The 19134-nt window shown below is 43.2% G+C and overlaps 1 protein-coding gene across 15 annotated transcripts in view; it reads left to right on the plus strand.

The window, feature by feature from the left end:
* PRRC2C (proline rich coiled-coil 2C) overlaps nucleotides 1-19134 on the plus strand; it is a 91475-nt gene that overhangs the window by 60479 nt on the left and 11862 nt on the right. For 12 of the 15 annotated variants that reach the window (XM_066261145.1, XM_066261143.1, XM_066261148.1 and 9 more), the window contains exons 18-26: nucleotides 2035-2189; nucleotides 3353-4223; nucleotides 5021-5106; nucleotides 7276-7464; nucleotides 7602-7853; nucleotides 9494-9586; nucleotides 13331-13432; nucleotides 15383-15584; nucleotides 17804-18004. In XM_066261145.1, the coding sequence (XP_066117242.1) occupies nucleotides 2035-2189; nucleotides 3353-4223; nucleotides 5021-5106; nucleotides 7276-7464; nucleotides 7602-7853; nucleotides 9494-9586; nucleotides 13331-13432; nucleotides 15383-15584; nucleotides 17804-18004 (2151 nt within the window). The remainder of the gene's footprint in view (nucleotides 1-2034; nucleotides 2190-3352; nucleotides 4224-5020; nucleotides 5107-7275; nucleotides 7465-7601; nucleotides 7854-9493; nucleotides 9587-13330; nucleotides 13433-15382; nucleotides 15585-17803; nucleotides 18005-19134) is intronic. The other 3 variants (XM_066261142.1, XM_066261147.1, XM_066261149.1) reach the window with 3 other exon arrangements.

A 19134-nucleotide genomic window follows, 5' to 3' on the forward strand; every position in this document is an offset into this window, starting at 1 on the left:
CCCATTTGCTTCTCCACCCCTCCGCCGCGCTTTCCTCTCAGTCTCTCTCTTCCCCTCCCGCAGCCAAGGCTCCATTGGAGCAAAGATGGCCCAGGCGCTGGGGATGGCTCTGTGGCCTCTGCCTCAGGCGCTAGAGTGGCTCTGGTCGCAACATGGTGACGCCCAGGATGGACAGAGCATCGCCCCCTGGTGGGCAGAGCGTTGCCCCATGGTGGGCGTGCCAGGTGGATCCCGGTCGGGCGCATGCGGGAGTCTGTCTGACTGTCTCTCCCTGTTTCCAGCTTCAGAAAAATGGAGGAAAAAAAAAAAAAAAAAGCCATGGAGTGATAGGATATCAAAAGCAATGGATGACATAAGCATAAGAAAATATTTGATAAGGGGCCCTGGCCGGTTGGCTCAGCGGTAGAGCGTCGGCCTGGCGTGCGGGGGACCCGGGTTCGATTCCCGGCCAGGGCACAAAGGAGAAGCACCCATTTGCTTCTCCACCCCCACCCCCTCCTTCCTCTCTGTCTCTCTCTTCCCCTCCTGCAGCCAAGGCTCCATTGGAGCAAAGATGGCCTGGGCCCTGGGGATGGCTCCTTGGCTTCTGCCCCAGGCGCTAGAGTGGCTCTGGTCGCGGCAGAGCGACACCCTGGAGGGGCAGAACATCGCCCCCTGGTGGGCAGAGCGTTGCCCCTGGTGGGCGTGCCAGGTGGATCCTGGTCGGGCGCATGCGGGAGTCTGTCTGACTGTCTCTCCCCGTTTCCAGCTTCAGAAAAATACAAAAAAAAAAAAAAGAAAGAAAGAAAATATTTGATAAGGACATTAAGGAATGTCCATGAGTAGACAGTGTTCACATTGATAAGCTATTTATCTTTCATTTAGATGAGACTTACACTGGAAATACTGAGTAAAATGGAACGGTTTGCTAAGCTACCGTTAGTAGTAACGGGAAACCTAGGTTAGGTACAGTACTGTACCCCTTAACTATTTTAATTTTTTAAGTATTGTTTAATGTATCTAGATTTTTTTTTTTTAATTAAGTGGGAGGGGAGGTGGCAGAGACACAGACTTCTGCATGTGCCCCCGACTGACCAGGATCTACCTGGCAAGCCCTCTGTGGGGCAGTGCTCTGCCCATCTGAGGCATTGCTTCATTGCTTAGCAACTGAGCTACTTTTGTGCCTGAGGCAAGGCCACAGAGCCATATTCAGTGCTCCAGGGCAACTTTGCTCCAACCATTTGAGCCTTGGCTACTAGAGGGAGGGGGAGAAAGAGAGAGAGGAAAGGCAGGTCAGGGCAGGGGAAGGGGGGAGGAAAGGGGAGGGGGAGGGGGTAGAGAAGCAGATGGTTGCTTCTCCTGTGTGCCCTGACCAGGAATAGAACCCAAGACTTCCATACTCCGGACTGACGCTCTGCTGCTGAGCCAACTGGCTAAGGCCTATATATAGATTTCTTATACTAACTAGGATATATGATAACTTGAACAAGATATCCAGAATAATTGTTGGTTGGACAATGAATGGGGTCATTCAGGTGCTAGGTCATATGTGCACATCCGTGTCACTTGTTTTTAACAATCACACATTATGGATAATGATCTACATGAAATAAAGGCACTAAGAGTCATAATATTAGGTTGGGTAGTCACAACCTAGCAAACCAGCCTCTCAGAGTTTATCCTTTGAAAAAGAGAAACGGTAGCAATACATACCTCTTATAGTGGACAGATTATTTGCCTGACCAGAGGTTGAGGTTGCGCAGCGGGTAGAGCATTGACTTGGGACACTGAGGTTTTAGGTTCCAAGTCCTGAGGCCCCCAGCTTGAGCATGGGATTGCAAACTTGAGTGGGGGGTCATCAAAATGGTCCCAAGGTCGCTGGCTTGAGTCCAAGGTTGCCGCCTTGAGCAAGGGGTCACTGGCTCGGTTTGAGCACCCCAGTCAAGGCACATATGAGAAGCAATCAATGAACAACTAAAGTGACACAACTACAAGTTATTTATCTTTTCTATTTTAAAAAAAGGAAATATTTTAAATCTTTTTCCATTCCCTTAGGTGTTGTTATAATTGATGACCATCCTGAAGTAACAGTAGTTGAAGACCCACAGTCAAATTTGAATGATGATGGTTTTACTGAAGTGGTATCCAAAAAGCAACAAAAACGTCTACAGGATGAGGAACGCCGGAAGAAGGAAGAACAGATCATACAGGTTTAGTGTTTCAGTTGATGCTAGTTATTTAGATTTTTGGCCAAAACAGTAGCAATGATAAAGATTTCTGTCTGCCTACTCAAGTGTGGAAAATGTCTTGATTCTCACAACTTGAAACTGTCTTTTAAATCACTGTTTGGCTTAGTGTAGACCAGGGATCTCAAACTCAACTCAGCATGTGGGCCGCAGAGCAAGATCACAGCCATTCGGCGGGCTGCACTAGGTCTACAAAAGGCAACTGTTACGCAACACTTTTCTGGAACTTCGTGGATTAGTCTGTGGGCCGCACAAAATTGTTTGGCGGGCTGCATGCGGCCCGCGGAGTTTGAGACCCCTGGTGTAGACCATCTTTAACAACATACTTTATGTTCCAGTACCAGTCATTTTGTTTGCCCCATCCTACTCCCTGTCAGTGTTTATTTTAAATTACCTTGGAAATCTAATGAACACAATTCTCATGATTTAATAATTTGCAGATTCTTGACTTAGAAAGTTTGTATTATAATCTTAAATTAGTCCATTAAACACAGCATGAGTAAGTTCCTCCATTTAAATCAACCCAAATAACCCATTTTGTTAAATGCTGACACGGGATAGAAATAAGTAAAACATGTGAATTGTGGTGCTAAAGAGCCTGAATAGACGAGTAGACTTAAAAACAGGAACCTGGAAATCCTGTGTGAACTTGTAATACTGACTTAAACTGAATAGAGCCTTTGGGACCAGATTCAGAAGTCATTTATTTCTTATTATTACCTTTGGGATGGTAGAAACAGGAGTGCATACATTGTCCATAGTGAACACTTCTATGGCAAGAGTGAGTGAATTGGATAAGTGGTTTGATCAGACCAGATCAGATTTTGCTGCCAGATGAATTTACTGCAGACTTGCTTAAATTTTTGGATTTCAGAATTTTGGACGATTGATTGTGGCCCGTATATCAAGAATGTAAAATACAGATTTGTCTTTTTTTTTCCTGATTGCATCTTGGCTTCTCATAATTTAAAATCTCATTAGCGCCTTGACATTTCTGCTCTGTGAAATGCCTATTTTAAAAAGTAAAGAGTGAAATTAGCAGTAGGTAGCTTTGTTAGCAATCATATTTATGAACGGTTACTTTTAGTTGTATTATTGACAAAAGTGATCTCTGCCAATCTTTTAAGGTCTGGAACAAAAAGAATGCCAATGAAAAAGGAAGAAGTCAGACTTCTAAGCTTCCTCCAAGATTTGCCAAAAAGCAGACTTCAGGGACCCAGCAAGCACAGTCTCCTGTTCCAGCCCCAGGTCCAGGTCCAGGTCCTGGTCCTGGTCCTGGTCCTGGTCCTGGTCTGGCCCCGGCCTCGGCTGCAGGTCCTGTTCTGGCCTCGCCCTCCTCCTCCTCCGCTCCTGTTCTGGCTGTGGCCACAGCTCCGGCCACAACCACAGCTGCAGCCCCCATCCTTGCCTCGGCCTCCATTCCGCTCCCACCTCCGGCCTCAGCCTCCAGCGCGGCCCCCACCATGGGCCCAGCTCCCTCTTCCATCCCAGCTCCCACCCCAATCCTTTCCTCGGCATCAGCTGCAGCCTCTGTCCCGGTCCCTGTCCCCATCCTCGCCTCCGCCTCAGTTCCCATTCTGGCTTCGGCCCTGCCACCGACTTCAGCCCCAGCCGCAGCCAGCCCGGCCCCTGCAGCCCCCACCAGTGCGGCCCCAGTGGCCTCCACAAGTGCAGCCCCACTCCCCGCTCTGGCCTCGGCCCCACTCCCCGCCCCGGCCCTCGTCACGATCACAATCCCGGGCTCAGGCCCCACTGCCCCAGCCCAGACTCAGGGACAGACTCATAAACCAGTGCAGAGTCCCCTGCAGACGACAACACAATCTGCAAAACAGCCACCACCTTCAATTAGATTACCTTCAGCTCAGACACCTAATGGCACAGATTATGTAGCCGCAGGAAAACCCATCCAGACCTCGCAGTCACATGGTCCTCTTACAACAGAATTGTGGGATAACAAGGGGGCCCCACCAGCTGTGCTGAATGACATCTCTAAGAAATGTAAGTGCACAACAGAAATGAGGGCTGGGAAAATGGTGTGGGATGGCAGGGTTTTTTTTCCAATTTTATTATATATTCAGTATGCTTTTTTAACTGTCGTCTTTTTCTTAGTAGGAGGCACTTATTCTTTTCTGAACTTCCTTTCCTAAAACCTTTGGTTCTAAAGCAAGTAATACTTTTCTTTTTTGTGGAGTTTTTTTGTATTTTTCCAAACTGAGAAGCAAGGAGGCAGAGAGACTCCTGCATGCACCTGACCGGGATCCACCTGGCATGCCCACCAGGGGGCGATGCTTTGCTGCAACTGGAGCCATTTTAGCGCCTGAGGCAGAGGCCATGGAGCCATCCTTAGTGCCCGGGCCAACTTTGCTCCAGTGAGCCTTGGCTGTGGGAGGGGAAGAGAGAGACAGAGAGGAAGGAGAGGGGGAAGGGTAGAGAAGCAGATGGGCGCTTCTCGAGAACTGTGTGCCCTGGCCGGGAATCGAACCTGGGACTTCCACACACCAAGCTGATGTTCTAGCTCTGAGCCACCCGGCCAGAGCCTGTAATACTTTTAATACCCGTATTTTATATGTTGATAAAAGCAATACACAGTGTTCGGGGGCTAATACATATTTTGGAATGTGAGAATCTCTTTCAGTGTGGTCTGAAAAGTAATTATATTTTTGTTTTGTATTTTTGTGGTTTGGGGGTTTTTTGTTGCTTTGTTTTTTTGGTTTGCCATTAAAACAGGATTAAATAGGTTGTATTATTAGCCTGTTAATTTAACTGTTCACTTTCCTGTGGCTTCTTTTCTTCAGTAGGGCCCATTAGTCCACCGCAGCCACCTTCAGTCAGTGCCTGGAATAAGCCTCTGACGTCATTTGGATCAACTACTCCATCAGAGGTAGGAATAGAGTTGCTAATTCTTGGTTAGCTGGGGTAATTTCCTTCAAAGTTTCTCAGACTTCAGTGTGTATCAGAAGCCCTTGTGCCCAGAGTGTCTGAGTCACTAGCCTGCCTGAGGTCATTTCTAACAAGCTTGCTGACATTGTTAATGCCACTGGATGCCTGCATTTATAAGCTGCTTGTCATGTTTAGACATAGTAAGATTAACATCTTTATTTTAAGAGAGAGCAACACACGGACAGATAGGCAGTAAGGGAGAGAGATGAGAAGCATCAACTTGTAGCTGTGTCAGTTTAGTTGTTCATTGCTTGCTTTCTCATATGTGCCTTGACTGGGAGGCTCCAGTTGAGCCAGTGACCCCTTGCTCAAGCCAGCACCCTTTGGGCTCAACTAGCAACCAGGGTGTCATGTGTATGATCCCATGCTCAAGCCAGTGACCTCGGGTTTCAAACCTGGTGCCTCAGCATCCCAGGTCAACACTCTATCCACTACACCATCACCTGATCAGACAAGATTAACAATTTTGTAATTCTAGTCTCAAGAAAAGTCCCTTACCTGCTGTGTTCCAGCAGTGCAGCCTTTTTATTCTGGACCTATCTGCTGGTGTTTGCTCTGCTGGAAACAGTTTCGCTGTGACCTCCTGAGGCCTTTCTGTAGACACTATGAAGTGGCTTAACTGTATTTTAATTTTTGCATATCCCTTGTCTGACTTTTCCATTTCTCTGTTCACTATAATTCAGGTTCTAGGAGTTATATTGCTTGTGTCTGTCTGGATCAGCACCTAACTCACAGAAGGTGCTACATTTAATGAGTATTTTATTTTATTTTCATAGCACACTTAAGACATAGACAACACTGGTATTGATATTTTCTTTCCCTCTTTCTTTCTTTCTTTCTTTCTTTCTTTCTTTCATTCATTCATTCATCTGTTTGCTTCTTGCTAGTTGATATTATTCTGTTTGTTGCTTTTGCATTTAGTGATAAAATAACTTAAGGCTGTAATTGGCCCATGATCACACTCATGACACATAAAGCCAGGACTTAAAAACTTTAGTCATATCCTAGATTTTATTAGTTGTTTTTTTAATACATACACATCATTGTGGTTAAGGGAAGGTTCTCTTAAAACATAATGAGCCTGACCAAGCGGTGGCGCAGTGGATAGAGCATCGGACTGGGATGCGGAGGACCCAGGTTCGAGACCTCGAGCTCACCAGCTTGGACCCAAGGTCACTGGCTCAAGCAAGGGGTTACTCGGTCTGCTGAAGGCCCACAGTCAAAGGCACATATGAGAAAGCAATCAATGAACAACTAAGGTGTCGCATCGAAAAACTAATGATTGATGCTTCTCATCTCTCTCTGTTCCAGTCTATCTGTTCCTCTCTCTGTCTCTGTAAAAAACAAAACAAAACACCATAGTGAGACCTGGCTTGGCAGTTGGCTCAGTGGTAGAGTGTTGGCCTGGCATGTAGAAGTCCCGGGTTCGATTCTTAGTCAAAGCACACAGGAGAAGCACCCATCTGCTTCTCCACCCCTCCCTCTTCTCTCTCTCCTCATCCCCTTTTCACATCCATGGTTGGATTGCTCAAGTGAGTTGGCCTCGGGTGCTGAGGATGGCTCCATGGCCTCCACCTCAAGCGCGGAAACAAAAATGGCTCTTGTTGCAACCGAGCAATCACCCCAGATGGGCAGACCATTGCCCCTAGTGGGCTTGCCGGTTGGATTCAGGTCGGGCGCTTATAGGAGTCTGTCTTTCTGCCTCTCCTCCTCTCACCAAAATAAAATTAAGAAGGAAAAAAAAAAAAAGCACATAATGATACCTCCTTCTATTATACTTTAAAATGTGTGCTGCAGGCCTGACCTGTGGTGGCGCAGTGGATAAAGCGTCGACCTGGAAATGCTGAGGTCGCTGGTTCAAAACCCTGGGCTTGCCTGGTCAAGGCACATATGGGAGTTGATGCTTCCAGCTCCTCCCCACCTCCTCTCTCTGTCTCTCTCTCCTCTCTAAAATGAATAAATAAAATAAAATTAAAAATTAAAAAAAAAATCCTCAAGGGTTGTAACAGTTACAACTCTGTTTAAAAAAAAAAAAAATGTGTGCTGCAGTGTTAATCATCCAAATCTGAACTTTGTTATAATAGCAAATTTTTAAATATTTTCTTACTAGGGAACAAAGAATGGTCAAGAAAGTGGAGTTGAAATTGGAATTGACACAATTCAGTTTGGTGCTCCAGCTTCAAACGGAAACGAAAATGAAATTGTTCCTGTGCTATCGGAAAAGATTAATGACAAAATACCCGAGCCCAAAGAGCAGCGGCAGAAGCAGCCCCGGGCGGGCCCCATCAAAGCGCAGAAGGTAAACACAACTGGTACTCCAGATGTGATTGTAGAAAAGCCACTGGCACACTTCTGAGAGCAAGTGCCAGTTCTGACTTGTTTTGTTTGCAGTGAATGCCTTTGATCATGATGCCTTTTTATCAACTTTGACTTTAGCTCCCAGATTTGAGTCCAGTTGAAAACAAAGAACATAAACCTGGTCCTATCGGAAAGGAACGGTCATTAAAAAATAGAAAAGTCAAAGATGCCCAGCAGGCAGAGCCAGAAGGACAGGAGAAACCAGGCCCTGCTGCAGGCAGAAGCGCAGACCCTGCGACCACCAAGGAAACCAAAGCAGCCTCGGAGATGTCTGCCGAGATCGGGCCGATGATCTCTGTGTCCTCCGCAGAGTACGCCGCCAGCGTGAAGGTGAGCGTGCAGGCACCCCGTCGGCTGCTGCGGAGTATGTCCACAGCTCCCACCCTGCGCTTTTTTTTGTTTTTATTCTGTAGACTATATGTTATTATTTCTAAAGAAAAGGTTTTTTTCATGGTGTGCATATGTGATCTAAAGAAATTCCTTACAGTAAGTCATTTCTTTCTGTGAAAATACACTCTTCATTCTGGACCATTTAATGAAAAAAGCCTCTACAGTATTAAAATGCTTTCGTTAGGTTTGCAGGCTTTGAAGGAGGTGCTCTACTTTTTCTTTTCTTAATGGAATTACATTGGAGCCTTGTTTTGCCTACTAGTGAGATCAATTAATTGATTTTAGAGAGAGAGAGAAACATCAGTTTGTTGTTCCACTTATTTATACATTTATTGGTTGATTCTTATTATATGTGCCCTGACCAGGGATCGAACCCTTAACCTTGCCATCTTGGGACAACACTCTACCAACTGAGCTACCTAGCCAGGGTGCCTGCTAGTGAGATTTTGAAGTCAGGAAATAAGGCAAACCTTAGTAACTCCAGTGTAGCCAGTTTTCTTCCAGGGTTGGGACAGATCACAGTTTGATTGGTTGAGCGCCAGAGGAAGTAGTTTGACTTGCATTTTGGGACCACACTGAATGTAAGATGAATATAGATGGGTGGGCAAAGTAGGTCAGTTCATATGGAAAAAGATGTGTGGGTTACCATTTTTACAGTTGTTTTATTAAAAAAAAAAGAATGTCACAGTGGCACAAGAAACTGGCTTTTGCCCAACCTGCTATTTAAAACTCATTAAGGCAAGTTCCACTGAGTAACTTACAAGGGCCTAGCACTTGGGGGAATAGCAAATTTTTACCTGCCATTCCGGGACACATACTTACTGAGAAGAAAGGTGATGAAATCTTTCATATTACTTGAGCTGATGTGATTCAGTTCTACCATATTTAAAGACTTTCATGATGTTAAACAGTGCGTTTATCCTAAAACCTAATGAACAGCTAAGATCTTGATGTTCATTTATCTACATTGTTTTATTGTGAAAAGAATAAAAAGATCAGTAGTTGAAAGTAAGCTATAGGTTAGGAAAGATCGAGAACTACACAGAGTTCTTTCAGTATTCCACAGAAATTAAATATTTAATACTATTGACAACCCCCTAGTGATGTGCCTCTGACTGTTTGTTTTGCAATGTATTTTTTTTTAATGTGCAGGACCCCAGCAATAGTGGCTTTGTGGCATTTCAGTGGTGACTCCATGTTTTTTTATTCCACTCTTGGTCTTTAAGATTTGAACGAGTTGAGTCTCTTTTTTTTTTTTTTTTTAATTTTATTTATTCATTTTAGAGAGGAGAGAGAGAGAGAGAGAGAGAGAGAGAGAAAGAGAAGGGGGGGGGGAGCTGGAAGCATCAACTCCCATATGTGCCTTGACCAGGCAAGCCCAGGGTTTCGAACCGGCGACCTCAGCATTTCCAGGTCGACGCTTTATCCACTGCACCACCACAGGTCAGGCACGAGTTGAGTCTCAAGGTCAACTTTTCTCTCCTGGTTGGTTCCAGTACAACCTGAGGACTGTTAGACTGCCATTAGAAAGTGACATTAATTCAGCTTAAAACGTGTTCTTTTCTATTACTACTCCACAGGAGTCTGTAACAGACTACACTACACCTTCTTCTTCTCTGCCTAATTCTGTGGCTACTAATAATGCAAAGATGGAGGATACTTTGGTTAATAATGTAAGTAATCAACCTGAGATGTGGCAAGTTGGGATAGGAGCCTGGCTCTTCATTCATATCCATGGCGAATAGAGACTGGATGACCAGTATTTACCTCCTCTCAGGGAAAGTGTTGATAGCAAGTCTGGGTTTAGAAGTGCTGGGATAGAATTATAACAAGCAAAAATAGCCAAAGCTGAGTTTCTGTTTTTTCCCTAAAAGTCATCTGATTTCCATTGAAGACCCAGCCTATGGTGCTTAGGCTTGGTTTCATAAATACTAACCCTATTAACCTGGTTCTGGCAAGAGCTTTTGTTCTTAGCTACCACCTTCTACAGATTCAGAATTTTATTTTGTTCTTAAATGAAACCCTTTTATAATGCAGTGTAAGCTTATTTAATTAAAACAAAAAGGGTTACCAAAGATTTGAGTATTTCCTTTTTGAATTAAAAGAATTATATTGGACCTTAACATTCCTGTCATGAAGACGGAGCTATAATGTCTATGGGAGTACTTCAGCAACTCTTAAATGCTTTATTACAAGGTGATGGCAAGTCGTGTGAATTTGGTTCTAGTTTCCCAGGGCAGTCATGTTATAATTAAAGGTTGTGTTAAACGTCATCACAGTCCATCATTTTGCCTAGGTCACTGACTGAAAAATTGAATGCCCCAAAAAGTTAGCTACCCTGCTGTGGCAGAATTGCATTTGAAGAGTTACATGTGGGGTGCCGTAAATGGTGGACATTTGTCAGCTGCTCTCTTTTTTTAAAATGTCATCCTCTATAATAAGCAAAGGCTTATTCAAAATATATCCTTTAGAGCAGGGGTCTCAAACTCGCGGCCCGCCGAACAATTTTGTGCGGCCCGCAGACTAATCCACGGGCTTACTTAATTTTATCCAAAATATTTTGAACTTCGTGGATTAGTCTGCGGGCCACGCAAAATTGTTCGGTGGGCTGCGAGTTTGAGACCCCTGCTTTAGAGGTATATTTAAAGGCCTCTCACACAGGGCTTTGACTCAAAGCATTTTGAGAATAAAAAAATTTGAGTATGCCTCTGTTTTTTCTATGCTTTCTGTTGTTTCCTGTAGCATCAAGTATATAGAATTCCTGAGAGTTATATGAATTAGGGACTATTTAGTTCCAAGTTTGTAGGCCGGCCGAAGGACTCCTACTGTGTTGCTGAGGAAAAGGGAGAGAAAGGAGTGAGTCACACAGTTCTCTTTGTGATGGCAGCACATTTAGGGAACTGGTTAACATGACTTGTCCAACTTTTAGATGTAAAACTCATTTTGTAAGGTTGAAATTTATTTAACTTCCTATAGAAAATAATAGAAAACTTGGGAATGACAAAATTTCCTAAGTGCTGATGTGTCACTATGTATGTTATCAAAAATTGAATCAGTAATATCTCAGTAAAGTTAATTGTACTTTAATTGTGGTGTCTTTTTTTTTTTTTCTTTTTCTAAATTTTTCTTAAGTGAGAAGTGGGGAGGCAGAGAAACAGACCCAGCAATTTTCCTACCGGGCAATGTACTGCCCATCTGGGGCGTTGCTCTGTAGCTGGGCAACTGAGCTATTTTAGTGTCTAAGGCGGTGCCATGGAGCCATCCTCAGTGTCCAGGACCAACTTGCTCCAACCGACCCATGGCTGTGGCGGGGGGAGAGAGGTGGAGAAAAAGATGATCACTTCTGTGTGCCCTGATCAGGAGTCGACCCCAGGACAGCCACACGCCAGGCCTCAGTTTTAAATAATATACAGAGTATTTCTTAAACATTATTTTTTCAAGAAAGTATGTAATGCTTTTGTGGCAGACTATCCTGTAAAAATATAATTTGTGAAGTATGAAAAAAGGAAGTAAAGGTCATTATTCTCGACCCCTTTAAAAGTCATTGAAAAGACTCATACAAGCTTTTTAATGGTTTCTGTGTAGTTTGTGAAGGTACAATGCATGGTGACATGTGCTCAGAGGCAGCTGAGGGGAAGAGACCCAGTCCATGTACCAGTGAATAGTCCACTTAGGATTTTCAGCACTGTATCCAGAGTATGTTTGAAAACAGGAAGATCAGGTTGGGTCAGGGAGCATTATAGGTGGTCATCAATTTGGAATGATTTTACAATATTGCTTATTTTTGCCAAGTGCAGTGATGATATTGAACTTACTTAAAAGCAATTTTCAAAATCTTAGGACCTTTTGAAATGTTTTTGGTTCCTTCATTAGTTTGTTTGAGAGTTCTATTTTATGCTAGGATTTCTCTTTTAGAAATTATACTTAAAAGAGGCTTATTTCTCTTACTGAATCTTAATATACTTTAGGATCTTAGTTGGTATTTATTGGTTAGGGTTACCTACTTATACAGTTGATTTATATTTCTTGAAGGTATAAATGCAAGTGGTGGTTTTGATTGATAGTACAGCTAATCTCCATTAAGTAGTTCATGGTATTATAATCTCCATTAGAAGGTCCATAGTGTCACACTGTGCTTGTCTGACATCCCTGGTGTCTCAGTCATTGTGCCTCAACAACTGAGTGACCCACCAAGATCAGTTGTATAGCAGTAGTACATCACAGAGATGTCAAGATCCAGAGACTTAGAGGGGAAAAGAGATATGGGTGGTGAGTTCCTAGTATCTTCAAGTATCTAACAGTATTTGCCATAATAGTGTTATTACTATTACTGTAGCATGGCAGTTTGTGTAGTGTCATAGCAGAGGGCAGTATTCTGTACTTTTCTTCCCAATACTGCTTGTGTTCTTTAATCTAGTCAGAAAATTGACTATTTCAGGAAGGAAATTAATTTTTAGATTCTTATATAATATTTATACTCATGGTAACTACTACTGATAGAAACTGGATGCCATAAACAGTGGAGATTGTGTGAGGCGAGCGAGATAACCAGCACACTGTGGAAACAAGACAGGTGGAAGTTGTGATTAAAACTTCAGTACACAGTGTGCAGCCCAGGGACCAGCAGCAGCTGCCTCACCTAGGAACTTGTTTGAAATACAGTCTCAGGCCTTAGTCCAGCCCGACTGAGTCAGACCAGCATTTTAACATCCCCAGGGGGTTTGTACACATGTTAAAATATGAGAAGCACTGCCTTCACGTGTGTACCTTATATGTGGGGGCAGGCTCTCAATTCATTCATAAAAAGGCAGATAATATTTTTCTTCAGAAATTTTATATAAGATGTTCAAAATTACCAGTTAATAGAAACATAATGTAACTGAGTAACCCAATATTCCTGTTGGCTGTGATGAAAAATAAAATGTGGCCCTGGCCGGTTGGCTCAGCTGTAGAGCGTCGGCCTGGCGTGCAGGGGACCCGGGTTCGATTCCTGGCCAGGGCACATAGGAGAAGCGCCCATTTGCTTCTCCACCTCCCCCCTTCCTCTCTGTCTCTCTCTTCCCCTCCCACAGCCAAGGCTCCACTGGAGCAAAGATGGCCCGGGCGCTGGGGATGGCTCCTTGGCCTCTGCCCCAGGCGCTGGAGTGGCTCTGGTCGCAAAAGAGCGACGCCCCGGAGGGGCAGAGCATCGCCCCCTGGTGGGCAGAGCGTCGCCCCTGGTGGGCCTGCCGGGTGGATCCCGGTCGGGTGCATGCAGGAGTCTGTCTGACTGTCTCTCCCCATTTCTAGCTGCAAAAAAATACAAAAAATACAAAAAAAAAAAAATGCCCTTAAGGGTATGGTAGCATTACCTTTAGTGTGGCTTTTGTGGCAGACCTAGTCAGTGAGATTGTGATGTGTGTTGCCTACCTTTCCAGGTTCCCCTGCCCAACACCCTTCCCCTCCCCAAGAGGGAGACTATACAGCAGAGCGCCAGCCTCACTGCAGTTCCTCCCACTACTTTCAGCCTCACCTTCAAGGTACGTACCACCTCCACCCTCCAGGCCTTTGATTATTGCATGCAAAGGGGCCTACCCAACAAGGTTCTCTTGGTCTTTTAACTGGTTTTGTGTGGCTAGCAACAACACTGAGCTGAGGAAACGGAGTGATGTCAAATTACACCTTAAGCTTTTACTAGCTTCTAATACCACTTAGCAGTGACTTGATATCCTCATGTCTAAAGGAAGGCCTATTATGCTTGTGAATTTGGTCTTAAAATCACAGGAAAGCACTTACATTTCATGTTTATGCTAAGTTCCTCTAAGAGATACTAGTAATTTTTGGATATATTATTTGTGCACGAATAAAACAGTTAGCTTGGTGTGGTGCTTTCTTTTTATCTTAAGTACAGGTAATGATAAGGATGCTAATTTCTGTCTTCCCTATGAGTCATGTGAATTGAATGAAAGCAATGTAGTAGAATATTTTATGAAGAGGTGATCAATAATGCAAGTGATTTTGAATTGATTGTTGGATAATTTTTTAATAAGGGGCAAAAGAGATATTACACATGTACTTTGTTATTTCGAGATATTTAGCCTTGTTTGTTTATCATCTATTGTCTTTATAATTTTGAGCTGTTATTAATGCTTTGTTATAGTTGAGTTGTTTCCAAGTATTTTTTTTTTTAATTTATTGATTGATTTTTGGAGAGAGGAGAGATAGAGAGAGATGGAAGAGAACAGGAAGCATCAGCTCACTGTAGTTGCTTCCTGTATGTGCCTTGACCAGGCAAGCCCAGGATTTTGAACTGGCGACCTTGGCATTCCAGGTCGATGCTTGATCCACTGTGCCACCATAGGTCAGGCATTTCCAAGTATTTTAAATGAGTTCACCTCAGGATCATTCAATGATTTAAAAAGTACAGACATGGAATTAAGGGTGTTTTTTTTTAAGGCGAGTGTTTGAACTTGATTGACAATGAACCTTTTTGACGGTCTCCAGGGAGGGGTAAACTGGGTCATTTTATGATGTGGCCAGTGTTTGCTTCCAGACTCTCCTTTTTGAGTCTTTGGCCTCCCGGTCACTTGATACCTTGCCTCACAACTTCTTTGTAGGAGGCTCAGTAACTGTAAGCTGAGAGGGTAGCATTTTGTAAGCCCACCTCTGCCTGTGTCAGCGCCATCCTTACCTGGTTTTTCTTTCTTACTACCAGATCCTGCTCGGCCTTTGTTGTTGCTTTTCCACTTGAATGACTCAGTCTGTTTTTCATATTATATATTATGTTATTCAGAACCACAGTCTGTTTGTTGTCACATAGATGCTAAATATGTGTGACAGATATATCATTTTTTAGACCATTGTTAATTCTTCAGAAAACCTTTCATTCCATGTTTTTAACAGTCCAAGAAGTAATAATATACACTTAGAATTTAAATGAATTTAAGTTAAATTTCATTAACTTAAAGCTTTCTCCAGTGTCTATTTTTACTTACTCTGACACCTCTGATTTTGAGTAACATATGGTATAGAGAAGTTCTATTACATGAATATTATTGACGGTATATTTACCAGTGGAGGAATGAATATAATTAAGTAATTGTACTTTTTTGTTTCCTTGAACCTTCCAAAATTAGAACCTAAATTGCTGCTTAAGAAATGTAACAAAGCCAAATATATTTGGCCTATATAGTATGTAAGTTTGATTATCTGTAATTTGTGGTTTCAACACAAAATTGGTATAAAAAGTGTGTTATACTGTATAAAATTGCATTATGTGTAACTTCCTAAGTTGTTATTTAGCACCCCCTATAAAAGAAAACTTCTGTTGTAAAATTAAACACGTGAAACCACGGTAAATGTGCGGAAGAGAATCCAGCAAACATACGTGTCTTGTATTTTGAGTTTATGGAGATGACGTTGGTCTGTAAGGAAAGGTCAGGTCAGGCGTGTTCTGTGTGTTTGCATGCTGATGCTCTGTTTCATTGCAGATGGAATCTGCACGGAAGGCCTGGGAGAATTCCCCCAACGTGAGGGACAAGGGGTCGCCAGTCACTTCCACAGCCCCTCCCATCGCCAGCGGGGTCAGCAGCAGTGCTAGTGGGCCGAGCAGTGCGACTTACAACTCCTTCTCCAGTGCGTCCATCCCACAGATTCCCGTGGCCTCAGTTACCCCCACGACGTCCCTGTCAGGTAGAAGTCTGGGCCTCTCCTTCGGGTGTCTTCAGTTAGTGCACACGTCTCAGGGTCACTGTTCACTGTCCCCCAAGAAAGGTTTATAAAAGACATCAGATTGTGCATGAGGTGACTTCTTGCCATTTCTACCACTCCCTCACTGCTCCCTCACAGCTTTAGTTTAGCAAATACTTGCTGCTGGCTTTCTATTGGTGAAAATTTTTTTATCATGTTCCTCTTAAGTTTTTCTATAAAGTTTACCTTGTGATTAAAAAAAAAAATCATATACAGCTAATTAAATCAACTCAGAAATAACAGACCCACACAGCTTTTAAATGTTTGCAGTCTGTATCTAATTTGAAGGCAGAATTGTCCTAAATGTATTTTTTGGGTTGCCATATATTCTGGTGCAGTTAGGAATAGTGGATTTCCAGTCCCTGTTGGTTTTTTTGTTTTGTTTTGTTTTTACAGAGACAGAGAGTCAGAGAGAGGAATAGATAGGGACAAACAGACAGGAATGGAGAGAGATGAGAAGCATCAATCATCAATTTTTCATTGCAACTCCTTAGTTGTTCATTGATTGCTTTCTCATATGTGCCTTGACCGTGGGCCTTCAGCAGACCGAATAACACCTTGCTTGAGCCAGCGACCTAGGGCTCAAGCTGGCAACCCTGGGGTCTCGAACCTGGGTCTTCCACATCCCAGTCGGACGCTCTATCCACTGTACCACCACCTGGTCAGGCCAGTCCCTGTTTTTTGAGTAGATGGTACCCACTGTTCTTTGTGGGGATATTGTCTGTTGGTTTTGTCAGCACCCCAGGTTGGAAGTTAAAAGGTTGATTGTCTAACTTTTCCACTGGTGTGCAGTCCCATCTTTGGGGGGCCTTACAGTTCTGAAAGAACCACAGGGGCTGTTTCTAAAATGTTTCACTCTAGGGAAATGCATGATTTTACCATATGTGTATCTGTTTTTCTTTTACTGGAAACAGAAGTTTTGTTTCAAGCTTCTCAGTATTCGCTACGGTTTCTAAAGCAGTGAGAATGTCTTTTCCAATAGTTAAAAAATATACCCAGCAAAGAATTGACCTTTCTGACTGGTTCTTATTCACAGATGGCAGTACTGCTTCTTCAGTAGTCTGGCATTCACTCCTACTTTTAAGTACCAAAACACTGATTTTGGGTTATACTACAGTTATTTTCTAGAATCAGAATAATATACATTGTTATTTATTAAGACAAACCCAGGGATTCAAATCAAAGAGTATTTTGACAACATCTTTTCTGTGCAAGTGTTCTTACCACCTATGTGCATGGCATCCTCATTCTGCTCCCGGGCTCTTGCTGGGCCCCCTCTGCTGGGGGGAGTCTGTAGGAGGAGGCGGAAACAAGGGGACTATAGCACTTCTTAGTTCTGTCTTTGGAACCAGGTCTATAGTTTCTCCACGATCCCTCAACTAGGATAAATTTTTTCTTTTTTTTTTTTTTAAACGGAGTCAGAGAGAGGGGGGATAGATAGGGACAGACAGACAGGAACGAAGAGAGATGAGAAGCATCAATCATCAGTATTTCGTTGTGGCACTTTAGTTCATTGATTGCTTTCTCATTTGTGCCTTGATCGTGGGGCTACAGCAGACTGAGTAACCAACCCCTTGCTCAAGCAGTGACCTTTGGTCCAAGCTGGTGAGCTTTGCTCAAACTAGATGAGCCCGTGCTCAAGCTGGCGTCCTCGGGGTGTTGAACCTGAGTCCTCCGCCTCCCAGTCCGACGCTCTATCTACTACACCACCGCCTGGTCAGGCAGATAAGTTTTTTCATGAGGGGCTTGTAATCCTACTGTTAGAGACTCTAGTGGGAAAGCAGAAGTACCTTGACCAGGGTCCTCCCTTAGACCATTATTAGATGTCTGAAGAGAAATGATTGCTACATCTCACTTTTATATCAGATACCAATATTGTCATTTGTTCTTTGAAGTTGTATAATGACATTAATAGTTTCTCTTTTTCTTTCAAGGTATGTGCAAGGCTGGAGAGAGGGAGAGCTATAGATAGATAGAGATAATTATGATAATATATGTTACATCCCCTTTTGGCCTGGATACATACACAATCTAAATACAGGGTGGGCGTAAACATTAGTTTTCTAGTTTCTGGTTGGTGCTTGAGTTATTGTACTGGGAACAGCAGCAGCTCTTTAAAACACGTACTACATTGTTTCCTTATTTTATCCTCCCAAATGCAGGATCTGGCACATACACTACCTCTTCACTGAGTACAAAGTCGACAACCACGTCAGACCCTCCCAACATCTGTAAGGTGAAACCGCAGCAGCTGCAGACGAGCAGCCTGCCGTCCACCAGCCACTTCTCCCAGCTGAGCTGTATGCCGTCCCTCATCGCGCAGCAGCAGAGCCCGCAGGTCTACGTGTCCCAGTCCGCGGCAGGTGGGGCAAGGCTGGAGCGGCTGGTGTGGGGGCTGAGGAGACAGAGACTTCCTGAACGCTTGCTCAGTTCTCTCTCTTCTTAGTTGCCCTTTCAAGTTGAAATATTTTTGATCTGCTTTAAAAATTTATTTCTGGAAAGAAGTCACTGCTCTTTTTCATAGATAAACATTCTGGGGCTCTTGGTAGTTGTTCCTTACACATATATTAGGCAAATTAGTGTCTAATAATCTGAAAAATAACTTAGGCATTTGATATTATCCCAGTCATTATAAAAGTTATCTGAAAACTTAACAGATTGATAATAAAGTTAATGGGGAAAAATAAAGAAGAAAAAGTTATATATTAAGGATGCATTACTTATATTAGAAAATATCTCAATGTTTATTTGAGATAAGTAGTTAAACATTTGAATAATAATCAAACTCACTATTGATTTAAATTAAGAATTAAAGAACTGTTAGGCTATTTCTTCCCTTTCCATGTCAGGAATGGTAGAAAAATTGATAACCATCATCTTTAATACCCAGTATCCATAAGGGTCATGGGTATTATATTGGGCTCTTAAAGTGCTTTTCTGGTGATCATACTACTTGGCACAATTCTTTTAGACAAAGTATCTCAGAACATTTCATGTGTATATATTATCGTAACTGTGACTCATGTCATAGTTCATAAGTATCTGTATCTTACACAGATAATCAGAAATATATGTATAAGTGTATTCATCGTGGTATTGTTTATAATGGTGGCAAACTAAAAACAATATGGAAAGTTTTTCAAAACATAAATACAGCAAATCACAAAAGAAATCTAAAAATGTGTACCATATTCTTTCAATTATTTTATTTTATTTTTTTTGCTATTTTCTGAAGCTGGAAACAGGGAGAGACAGTCAGACAGACTCCCGCATGCGCCCGACCGGGATCCACCCGGCACGCCCACCAGGGGCGATGCTCTGCCCCCCAGGAGGCGATGCTCTGCCCATCCTGGACGTCGCCATGTTGCGACCAGAGCCACTCCAGCGCCTGGGGCAGAGGCCAAGGAGCCATCCCCAGCGCCCGGGCCATCTTTGCTCCAATGGAGCCTTGGCTGCGGGAGGGGAAGAGAGAGACAGAGAGGAAGGCGTGGCG

This window comes from Saccopteryx bilineata, chromosome 2, assembly GCF_036850765.1.
Source record: "Saccopteryx bilineata isolate mSacBil1 chromosome 2, mSacBil1_pri_phased_curated, whole genome shotgun sequence".
In the NCBI taxonomy this organism is placed as follows: Eukaryota; Metazoa; Chordata; class Mammalia; order Chiroptera; family Emballonuridae; genus Saccopteryx; species Saccopteryx bilineata.